General features: G+C 41.6%; 1 protein-coding gene across 1 annotated transcript; it reads right to left on the bottom strand.

Moving 5' to 3' along the window:
- Positions 1-4444: 4444 nt before the first annotated feature.
- dlx3b (distal-less homeobox 3b) lies at positions 4445-6848 on the bottom strand. Its single transcript, XM_062475454.1, has 3 exons — positions 6332-6848; positions 5677-5861; positions 4445-5397 (listed from the first exon to the last, which is right to left on the bottom strand). The coding sequence occupies exons 1-3, from the start codon at positions 6672-6674 to the stop codon at positions 5086-5088; spliced, it is 840 nt and encodes a 279-aa protein (XP_062331438.1). The 5' UTR covers positions 6675-6848; the 3' UTR covers positions 4445-5085.
- Positions 6849-11885: the final 5037 nt, after the last annotated feature.

The raw sequence follows: 11885 nt of genomic DNA on the forward strand, positions 1-11885 counted from the left end.
GCAACTTGTCATGTTTGTCACATTTGTTCTGTAAATCAAACTACGTCTAGTATCACACGCATGCAAGACACAACTAGAAAACGTGACCATGAGAATCGGAGCGTTCAATAATTTATTTTCCCAGCATCGTAAATTTCAACCGTGGTGTTGGTGTAAAAGATCACTTTACAGGTTTGCGTTCTGCAAAGGGCGAATCAGTGGATATTTTTCTAACCCCTTCGTTTATGTTTTTTTCTTTCTCTTTTACATTAATGAGACGAATACAGGGCTTGAATGGGATTCTAACGACACAAGTGTAACTGTATTTTCCTTTTTCCTTTCTTCTAGTAAACCCAGGAAGAAAGCAGAATAAACTGATAAAAGACTGCATTTTCGATCGCGAAGCTGTACCTGATTAATAGTAGTCTATACTGATTTTCACATTCTGGTGTTAACAATGTTTAAACACTACTAACAATCTATTTATATTACTGTAAACAGTGCGCCGCTGGAACAAGTTGATGCTAATTCAGTGTGGTGCAAATTGAGTCTTGGTAAACGTTGATTAATGATACCGAATAGGCCTCTTATGTGAACTGAAGAAGAAAACATCAATTTTGTTCGTCCGTGTTTCATGCAGCTCTGTAGTGGCTTGGCAAACATGTATGTTATTCCATAGCCAATCAATCATTCAACGATTGCAAGGGTTTCATTGAAATGTAGCTAGTTCAAATATGTTATTGGAAACAGCCGGTTATCGATTCGAATGAACAAGGACAACATCAAGGACCTTAGGGCTGTCAAAATATCAATTGACAAAGCTCTTGGGGTCCAGTCCGGTGACCTGCTCTTGACATCACAGAGCTCACACTGTTTCATAGGTCTCGCGCAACGTAAAAGTTAGCCTGGTGTTTCTGGTATAACTAAGCAAGTTATCACCGTATTAACATATACTTACATTTACTAACATATCATTATTGGCCATCATATTTACTAGCATTTGTAGGCCTACATTTATCTTAGTTTCAATATTCCTTAAATATATGAAAAATATGATGCTAATTATTTATTAAAATTAATATTCTTAACTATAATAACAATAATATACAGCTTTGTTATACTGTACTACTTAGTCTTTGCAATGCAGATAGTGCATAGTATACTGCAGATAAAACTATTAGCTTAAAACCTGACCTATTTTGCTTTCTATGTCTGTCTCCTCGCAGTCTTGAACATGTCGACAATATGAAGCATTAATTGCACCATATTAAGATAGACGTCCTCCTGCCTTACCTGAAACGTTACCGTATTCTTTAGATGCCTTGGATTAGAAGGAGGAGATAACCCTGGATGCAACGCAAAGCAGCTCTGAACTCCGACGTCTTCACTCTACCAACTAGACTTCTTGGATAAATGCAACCAATTGTGTCCCATTTTATATTTCCTCGTTCTGTGTTCTTTATACATACCTCCTTTCCCTTTCTCCTCTCTGTGGTGATTATGGGCCTTGTTAACACGCAAGCTCTGGAAAGAAGAGTCAAGTGTTGCTGAATGAAGTGTCGAGGCATCAGCGGAAATTATAGGCAATTTTACATCTCAAGATTAGAATAATGGGTGCTGGAGTTAGACAGAGTAAGGCCCTTTCAAACAGGCCAATTATCAGGCCGGCAGATTCAGTGAAACTGAAAGGCCTGCTCCTGTGACGGACGGGGGAAAGAAGGGGAATGGAGAATGAGAGATGGGAGATTATATAGATTCAAAGTTTGAATAGATCTGTGCTTTTCAGGTCTGGATTTTTGGATCGGGGGTGAAGTTTAATTTGAGGATAGCAATGAGGGGTAAATAGGATGTTATTACATTGCAGTGGTGGAAGAATGACAAATCCACTCTTGGGTGATTATTGGTATTAACTTGAGTGATCTGACATCTTGTGTGTAATTATCTGCATCTTCCTGGTTTCAGAGAATGCAAGATTTGGTTTCATTTTAAAGGATGGTTGACTCAAGGGCATGATGCACACTTTGGAGGGATTAGCATATGACATGCTCACACACAAACAGACAAAGAAAGAGATAGAAAGAGACTATTCGAGGGGATGAGAGAACGAAGAGGGAGATATATGATTAAACTAAGGGTTATGACGCTAAAGAGGGCCAAAACAAATACATACACCTACAAGAAAAATACATATTGTTTTCAAAGTCAAGTTAAGCCGGCATCACATCAAATTGTGAGGGTTGACCTGAGGGTTTATCAAATCCATCTACAGTTCAGCAGTGCATGGCCTAAGCATCACCACCCACCACAGCCTTGAGGTCAAGTGGGGTTCACCAATCCTCAGCTGTCTAGAAAGCCTTTCTCATTTAATTTAATTTATGTTTACAGTGAAATGGTGGTAGTGAGTGATCCAAATGCATGGAGGAATCAGACTCTGAATGAGAGTTAGACAGCTGCTAGCTGTCTTTCCATTGCTACACTCGCCATCCCAACAACACCTCCCGACCCCTAGTTCACCCCATGGCCCAGAACCCCAGAGACCTACGCTGACACCATTTTGTTGACGGTTTAGGTGCTATGGGAGGAGGAGAGCTTAGAAGTCTTGGCGCAATCTTTATTTAGGGTCTTCTAATGTGCTGCCATATCGTATCATATTCAAGTTCAACAGTTCATGCCAGTGCGGGTAGTTACACTTGCTAATGTTAGGAGATTATGGGTATGGGTCTGTATGACCTCCCGCACCACACATGCACCAACCAGGCCCATGGCCAGAACATTTGTCCTCAGTACAAATATATCCGCCGACGACGTATGGGCAGCTAGCAATGAGCAGGCCACACATGGTGAAGCCACCATGGGAAGGTCAAATGTGTATGAGATTTCATTGTAAGAAGAATGGCCCACTTAGTGCCATGTGAGAGTTTCATGTAGCCACAAAGTAGATTCGGGCTTGAGCTTTTAGGACTGTTACAATGCTTCACCGGAAATTACATTTATAATTTCAGAAAAGTGTAAGCTGTATCTAAAGTGTAAATATCACAAACTTTTCTGATCGTATTTTTGGCGTGTTTTTATCTAAATATATGAAAATTATTTGGGGTTTTTTGGGGAAATGCATATATATTTTAATGTAAGTCTTTAGCATTGTTGTGATTTAGTGCCATCGAACCACAATCATAAATTCATTTATGATGTGGTCATTTGAATGTCCCTTTAACTAGATAACTGTTTACTGCCAGGAAAGGACACGTTTGTGTCAACGTAATGTCTCTAAAACAACAACACATAAAACGTGTTGTACATATACAACATAGCTTTCACATGTTGTCATATGGCGATAGATTATGAACACATTGTATATTCAGAAGTGCTCAGCGTGAGGATGCTCAGTGGGAACTGTGCGCAGTGAGTCCATTTTCTCCGTGCGCAACAGCGCTTACTTCCATGCTTCGCAGTAGCGGCGCGTTGGTGGTCCATCTGGTTATGTGAACCTATTAATATACGTACGATTTTACCAAGATACTTAATAATATGTTTTTTTTTGTGGCCAGTATAAGGGCATGCCGTTGTCTCGGTTTATGTGTGTCGTAATGAGTCCAAGTTCTAACATCATAACTGTCGATTTGCTATGCCATAGACTATATTTTCTGTCAAATTTCTCCTTCCTCTAAATCTCAGTATTTTAGCTTTTCTCATCAAAACGTATTATCATAGATACATAACATTTTGATTTCAGTTTAACTTCATTTAGAACCTTCCATTTCCATCAAATGTGTTACATTTAAATAGACATAACTATCAATATAAAAAATCATATTTGAGATATGTATTTGAGTAGCCTTTGTAGGACATTCAGCCACTCGGAAAACGCTTTTACTTTGAATTGCTCTTAATTAAGACATGTCGATTCTAAGAAATACCTGGTTAAAACCCAGCTCCTCTCGTGTGTGATCGTGTGTGTGTGTCCAAGTGTGTCCCTGCAGGCTACGGCCTTACCGTTCCTTCTTCCCTGTTATGGAAAAAAACGAATACAAGTCCAGTGACTCCAAAGTGTCTAGCTGCCTGTAGTCACTGCCTACCTGCACACAACCCCGGATAGTAAAACATGTAAAAGTGGACTGTTGCTGACGGCATGAAGCCTCGTCGAAGTAGACTAAAGACTGAATTACTTAACCCTTCCCCTATCCTGTACTTTGGTTTATAGCCCCAGTGTTGTTTTTACAATAAATCCTGGAGTACTGCACTAATCAGAGTGAAACGACCATTCACGGGAAATTTACGAGACGGCTAGCCCTTTAAACAAATCCTGATTTTAAATCTTTACCCTCAGTACAGTAACATTTGGTTGGAATATCAAGCCTTTTGAGAAGGCAAGAGAACAAAATAGCTTACCCTTTAAATAAAGGACTGTTGCTCACTGATAAACATGGTCTTGTATTTCCTTTTGTGAATACGAGGACGAAAGACACAATATTTAATTGATAACTTTATTCATTTAGACAGAAACGCAATAAAAGTATACTAATTACATGAATATAAAAGGTCTGGAGGCACCACAGTGCAGTATTTCCATTTTAAACTAATATGATCTTAGTGGTTCTGCTTTTTATAAACACATATGTACAGCCTTCGACATTTTGTACAAATCTATAAATATGACCTGAGTTTCTGACGCACTTTGCAAATCCTTATCCATGATAGAAATGTTCGCATAATGGATCAGCTGCACAGTTTTGTCATCGGTTTCGGCTGGTAACTTGTAAAACATGATTTGTATAACCTCTTACAAAAGAAAATAAAAGAAGTACAACGGAAGCGATAAATAATTTAAAACCACGCCAGACGTCCTTTAAATACAGCAAGTGATTCGACATCCCTTATGTGCTTTTGAATCTGATTTTGAGTTCTGAAATATTTCCGCGGTAGAGGTTTACCAGCGTTTCAGGGACATGTTATGCTGAACATTTAATCCAGCAGAGCCAATGTTTCCCTTCTGTCAGGCCTGTACTCCCAGTCGTGTCAGTTTATAGCGCGTGCTACTCTTTCAGAGCTCAGTAAAGTCAATGGAAGGAGTTGGGCCTGCTGTTCAAACTCTAGGTACAGTCTTTGTTAATAAACGGCTCCAACGCTTTGCTGTGGAACTGGATGGTGCACTGCCGCCGGATGCTGTAGGTGGGATCCTTGTTGGTACCAGTGATTGTTATAATCCTCCAGGTAGGGGGGCGATGAACTATGGGGTGCCGGCGGGACCTGAGGCCTGCTGGTAGGGGTACTGTGAGTGTTATTGTCCCACACTGTTGGAGATGGAGGGGAGTTGCAGGCCATCGAGTCACTGGCGTTTGGACTGTGGTCAAGAGGAACCTCACCATTCTTGTACAGCTTCTTGAATTTGGATCTTCGGTTTTGGAACCAGATCTTGACCTGTAGCAAAAATATTTGAAATTACAATATATAAATATTATTTTAAAATATGATTGCACTAGATCATAAAGAGCCTGAATATGCATTAATGTGTGAATTATTTTAGCCCAAAAAAATAAAAACAGTCTAATGTTTTTTGAAATGTTATAGTTTTTATTGTAAATAATTGCAATAATGGAAATGGACATCTATAACCTTAGAATTTCATATGTGTAAATGCAAAAAATTATCTTTGGTACAGGCCTATAGATCCATGAAGGCGGAAAAACGGATGTTTACCTGTGTCTGAGTCAAGCCAAGTTGAGCAGCAAGCTCGGCTCTTTCCGGGAGAGCGAGGTATTGTGCTTTCTGAAAGCGCCTCTGCAATGCGGCGAGCTGATAGCTGGAATAAATGGTCCTCGGTTTGCGGATCTTTTTCGGCTTCCCATTCACCATCCGAACTTCTGGTTCTGGTTCTTCTTTAACTAAAAAGAACAATAGAAATAGGACCATAAGTTTTCAATTGAAAAAGACCAAGAATGACAGCAGTGACAATCATAAGAGGAAATCAACTTTGAGCCTAATACCATCACAATGTTTTGGTCAAGCTGCCAATGATAGTTATTATAGCTTATCAAGATATAGCTGTTTAACAAATACGACTTTAGCTCACCCAACACAATATAAGCACAATATATAGCCTATTTTAAGTTAACGAATTGATAGGTCTATGTATGTTAGTGGCAAGATAATTAACAAAATATTTTTTTAAATAAAGTATAATAGGGTATGTGAACATCCTTAGTGTTTTACACAAACTTAAAAGACATGTCTTCTAGTAGTGTCTTTTTCAAAACCGATAACCAAATTAATCCTTTAGGTAAATCTCCCAAACACATTTCACGGTTTGGGTCTACAGAAACAAGATGCAACCAGGAAAAGGATTAAATCTTACCTGAACCTTGGGGTGAAGCTTGAATGTCTCTGTTATAGTGTCCGTATTGTCTGTAGGCATTTGTGTATGAGTATTCAGATTTGGTGGGGTATGCACCCGCACCTCCCATTGCATTCAAATTGAATTGATGATGGTAAGAATTCATGGGTTGACCGTAGGCTTGACTTTGGTAATATTCGTGATGGCTATGGGCCGCTTGTCCACTATAGTAGCCCATGTCCGTGACTGAAGACTCGGGGAGAGTTGGCGAGTCTTTGGAGTTAGGATGGCAACTCATAGATCCGGGTAAATCGGTCAAAATACTCGCAATTTTCTTCTCATAAGTCTGTCCGGCGCTCATCATGGGTCGCAGCCCTCCAGAGAACGCGAGGAAGTCCACCTTAATTCAGTTCTGTTGCAATATTCAATGAAATTGTGATAAACAGATGCGATGGGTTCTGAAAGCACGTCCGCGGAGTGCTTCTTCCTCACAAACTCTCCCAGTTGCAGTAACTTGGTTGTGGCGTCGCTTTACCTCTGAGAAACTGAGTTATAGAGAACTGGGGTGGATACTACGTTCTCATTGGCTCAAGTAGAGACATTTCTCTCCCTCTCTTTTGCCCTCAGGGCGAAATGGTGGCACGAAATGCCAAAGTGCCTCTGCACGCATGCCTTTTGGCACACCATGTCTGGCGTTTGGAGACAGGTTATTGTTATTTACCTGTTGATAGCATGTGCTTCAAACTTAAATGCACATCAAAAAATATATTTGGCCTACCCATAAAAAGTTCACTTTTAAACCAAACCAACCTATGCAGTGCCTGCGCCCTAAACTCGATGCAGACAGAACGGCTACTATGTAGTGTGCTCTTGATAGGATCTTAACTGTTTCTATTCAGTGTATTCAACCATGTCAGGGTCCAGTGTATTGATATTCAAATATGTTGTCGGACTGTCAGCATTGTGAAAGAGATCAAGATGATAAGGGTATACCCTTATCCATCCATTAATTGCCCTTAGGGAAATTCTTTTGTGGCAGTGTATGTGTCCGTACGCCCATTGGGGGTGCAACACTTTTTTGATACAAGACTTGAATATGCCTTATTTTATCAATGTTAAGCTGCATGGAACATTACCACCCAAGTAGAATACTTCCCAAAATCTACTTTCTGACCGTAACAATTTTAATGCAATGAGTGTTCGATGCACGGTAAACACTGCACCCTTGTGGACACCATTATTCATGTCGTAAAATGGCTGTGTAGACCTATACAAACTCTAACCCAAGCCAATGTGGCTTCATGATTTTTTAAATTTAATTTTTAATTTTTATATAACAATATTTTCGTCATTCACTTGCAGGCTAGTGCATGGCATTTCACGCAAAAAGGTACAAACAGAATGCGGCCAATACAATCCTAATGTTTCAAGCATGAGGCTCTACTGCGCCCTACCGGCATGGGGAAGTAGGCCTACAAACATCTTCAATGACATCAATGTCAAACGGTATTACCGTCATCTCAAATAGTAGGTTAACAAAAGATAATATAGTACTAGCCTAAAGTTAGATAAACATAATGTATAGTTGGTTGACAATTATCTTAACCAAGGCGGGGGTGGTGGGAGGAAGGAGTGGGCCTATTTGATCCTTATTATAGTAGTTTACCTGTAGTAGATGGTTGTCGTGATCTGGTGAACAAGTCCTTATGTTGCACCGATGCTTTCTTTAATCGTGTCGATTGCAGCGCCATTGTTTAGCCGTTAGGTGGCGTGCACGGAACACAATTACAATTTAGCCGTTCAAGACTTCAACATCGCGTGAACAATGGCACAAATGTAACTACTGACATTTTACCAGAGTAATATCTCAATACTGTACTGTACGGACTCCATCTGAATGTGTAAGAGCTTGGAGCATCACAACATAAACCAATGGCTGCCTGGATATATCTCACCTCTTGTGAGGAACATTACAGAAGGAGCCATGTTCCCTCCAGGAGAGTCCCTTACTGCCCCATACCTCTCAAATCCTACTTAGAGCCAGCTGTGGGATTATGAAGCCCCCCCGCAGGGACAAAAGGAGATTTTGTCCCACTACTGGGACTGAGCAACAGACGAAGGCTTGTCGGAGTATCAGACCAACCAACACAGAAAAAAAGAAGCTTGGTGATTTCCACAAAACACTGGTGATGTGACAATGGTCACATTTATCAGAAAGGTTGTTGGATAGGTCAAAAGTGTTGTATTCCGCCTTCCTCTTACTTACTTGTGTAGCCTATCTTACAATGTACCTATTAGTCTATAGGACTCTCTCCCACGTACGCACGCACGCACACACACACACAGAGAAGATGTTTTGAATGTAATTACTTTGAGACAGGACATGTGATGCAACACAAACAAACCCTGTTGTCACTTCCTGCGCCCATGCAATCAGTAATGCCATTTAATTTCCTTTTGAAAACTCCAAGGCTAGGGGTCTTAGATAATCAAGGACTCCTGGCTCCTTTACTTTGAACTGGTCAGATGGAGTAGGCAGCTGGGGCAGGGAGTCAGAGCATGCTGATGAGAGGGAGATCTGCTAGCTAATTATCTCTCTCCTTCTCTCTCTCCCCCTCTCTCTCTTTCTCCGTGTTCTCAAGAACACTCAGATATCTGTGAAGTGTTTGAAGTGTTAGATACCGTACTTTAAGTAATCTCTTCCCTCTCCAAACTGGCTCTCTAATTTCGATTAAGGGTAAGTTAAAACTTCCTTCTGGCCCATAGTTGGGTTATTCATCCCACAATGAGCATATGGATCAGCCTCACAGTGGCGGTGGGTGTGGTTTGAAAAGCAGGCCTGAGTTAGGGCCCCAGTACTATGTTCCTGAGTTAGGGCCCCAGTACTGTGTTCCTGAGTTAGGGCCCCAGCACTGTGTTCCCAAGAGCCCACAGCTGCAGAAGCAAACTAAGAGCTAATGGGAGTCAGATGTGCATAGCTGTTAGAGGGGGACTTTAACCCCTCGACACACACACACACACACCTGCATGTGAGGCTGTGTGAACGCCTGTTCTCCCCCCCCCACAGTTCCACCCACCCACTTCTAGAAGTCACCAGAAAGCCCACTCGTACTGGCCATCTGCTGGACGTGTTTGATACGCCTCTAATGACATTCCACTCTCCATGGTCATGCTCAAGAGGCAACACACTTCCGCTCGCAGTGTCGACTCATGCCCTCATCCAGTCTCCTGCAGTGCAGTGCATTAAAGGCAGGAGTGATCCCATGGTGTGTGTGCTGAAGAGAGTGTGTGTGTTTGTGTGCGTGGCAGATGCATCTCTCCAGGATCACCAGAGTGGTAAAGTTAGTGTACTACTTCCAGATGCTTTTGACCAGACTTTCCAAATACTTTAAAAGCAAGACGATAAAGAGGCAATATTACACACTGAACCACTGTGAATTTCAACGGAGGAAGACAAGATAGATGTCATTCAAATAAACGAATTTAAAAAGAATGAATAAACTCAAAGAATGGACCTTCAGTATACTCCTTTGCCAAAAAGATAATCAAAGAAGTGACCACACTGAGAGTGTTTTTACAGCTGTGGGATAAAACAAACTGCCCTCTGGGAATGAGAATGGGGCTCTGACCCCAGCACCATCCCCTGCCAATCAACCTTTGTAACAGTGTTCTGGACTAATTGACTCGACTGTGCCAACTCGCTTTGACAGTGCCAGCCCACAAAGTTGGACATTGGTCCCCTGCCAAGGATCCAGCCCTCTTTGAAGGCAAAGTAATGTGTGCTCTGTCTGTGTCCAGGCGGCCAGACCAGCATCTTCTCCCTGCAGTTTGGCTGCATTTGTCCCTTTAGTCAGAATATACCCTGTTGTTCTGATTTTAGTTAAATGGGCACCTCCCTCCTACTCCCTATCTCTCTCTCTCTCTCTCTTCTCCAGTTATGCACCACTTTAGCCTGAGAGTCCGATTGGAGAGACTGAGACCTCTAGTATCCCAGCTGGCTTCAGCCTCACAGGGGTCAGAGGATACCAAGCATCCACTTCCTGGCAACTTCAGCCCTGTCAACAAGAATGCCCTCTATTCTAGAGCCCCTCTTATCCAAGAGTGGATGAGTAAGGCTGGCTAGAAACAGCTGTTGAGGGCCTGATCAAAAGACAGACAGGATTTTCTCTCTCCCCCTGTCTTTGTTCCTGCAAGTTCTCAAGTCTCTTATGGGCTGGGGCCTCTTTCTGAGTAGGACTTGCTGCCAAGTGAGAGCTATGCAAGGAAACGAGAAGACTCAAAGATTTCTTGATTGGTTGGATTAAACTGTGCACTTTGCCGATGTGTCTCACAAAATGACATTCCTGAGTTTCTCTAAAAGCACTTTTAGAATTGGTAAAGCTATGAATCTTGACATCAACTCATCCTCATTTACAACCTTTCATCTTGCCCCATCTAATCAAGTTGGAAGACAGCTATTTTTTCAGTCTCAGACTATTTGAGTTTGACAGTTTGTGCTCCCACTGTTTTACAATTGACTGTACCCCCTCACCTCTATAGGCATGCCCTCATTGGTTATTAGAGGGTTGTGGGCGCGTAGTCTTGGTTACGGCAAGTGCTTCAGCCTGGATGGTGGACATGTCCTGTGTGTGAGGGACCAGAAAGCCCCACCCTGATCCACACTTTGTTTTGATTCGGCTTGAAACACAAAGGGGATCACATGAAACTCACCAACGTTGTCGGTGGATCCTTCAGCAGTGTTTCCCATACGCGCAGCGCATAGATTCGCTCAGCCCCTTCTTGCCCCGCTCGCGTTCTCTCTTTCTCTCATTGTTTCCCTGAATGTTGCAATCTGAATTTTATTGACTAAATTTTTTGGGCTCAAATTGTTTCCCCTCCAATTTTTATGCCTCAAATAAAATTTGCCTCAAATTTGTATTCAACTTAATATTGAAATTTTTAAGATCAGATGATAAACTAACTTTATGAATCTGAGTGTTATTGACAAAAGACCGTTATTGATTACAGTTTTTACCGAATACACGTACCTGTCATTAAAAGTCAGCCATGTGTTTGTGTTCAAGAAGTCAGACAGAATGAGTGCCTGTAAGAAAAAGTACAGATTTTTTTTGTGTAAGATCGTTGACATCCACCGTGTTAATTGCTGTGCTTGTTAACATTGTAGAGAGCTGTCATTTCTCCAGGCATGTCCTAGCAGAGAGCATTTTGGGAGTTCCCAGTATCATTCCATCCCCTGCTCCACCTCACTTTGAAAACCAAACCCAACCTTATACATACACAGACAACCTTCCCTGTGTCAGGAAATTCAAGCTAGGTTAAGCGATAGTTTACTCTGTCAGGAAACTTGCCTAATCCACTTTACAATTTAGCTGTAAGTTCTTGCTTTGGCTGCAGGGAGTTACAAACATAGTGACCCCGTCACCTGCCTCCTGCCCAGTCTTGTACTGTCCTCAGAATCCCCAGGGGTGGGCTTGACACGGTGAAAGCCTGTTCTTTGAGAAGAAATAGTTCTATATTTACTCAATACTGAATACTTTTTTCATTTTTACATTACTTTGTTGTAGGAGTCTTGGTC

The sequence above is a fragment of the Osmerus eperlanus genome, chromosome 12, assembly GCF_963692335.1.
Source record: "Osmerus eperlanus chromosome 12, fOsmEpe2.1, whole genome shotgun sequence".
Taxonomy (NCBI): Eukaryota; Metazoa; Chordata; class Actinopteri; order Osmeriformes; family Osmeridae; genus Osmerus; species Osmerus eperlanus.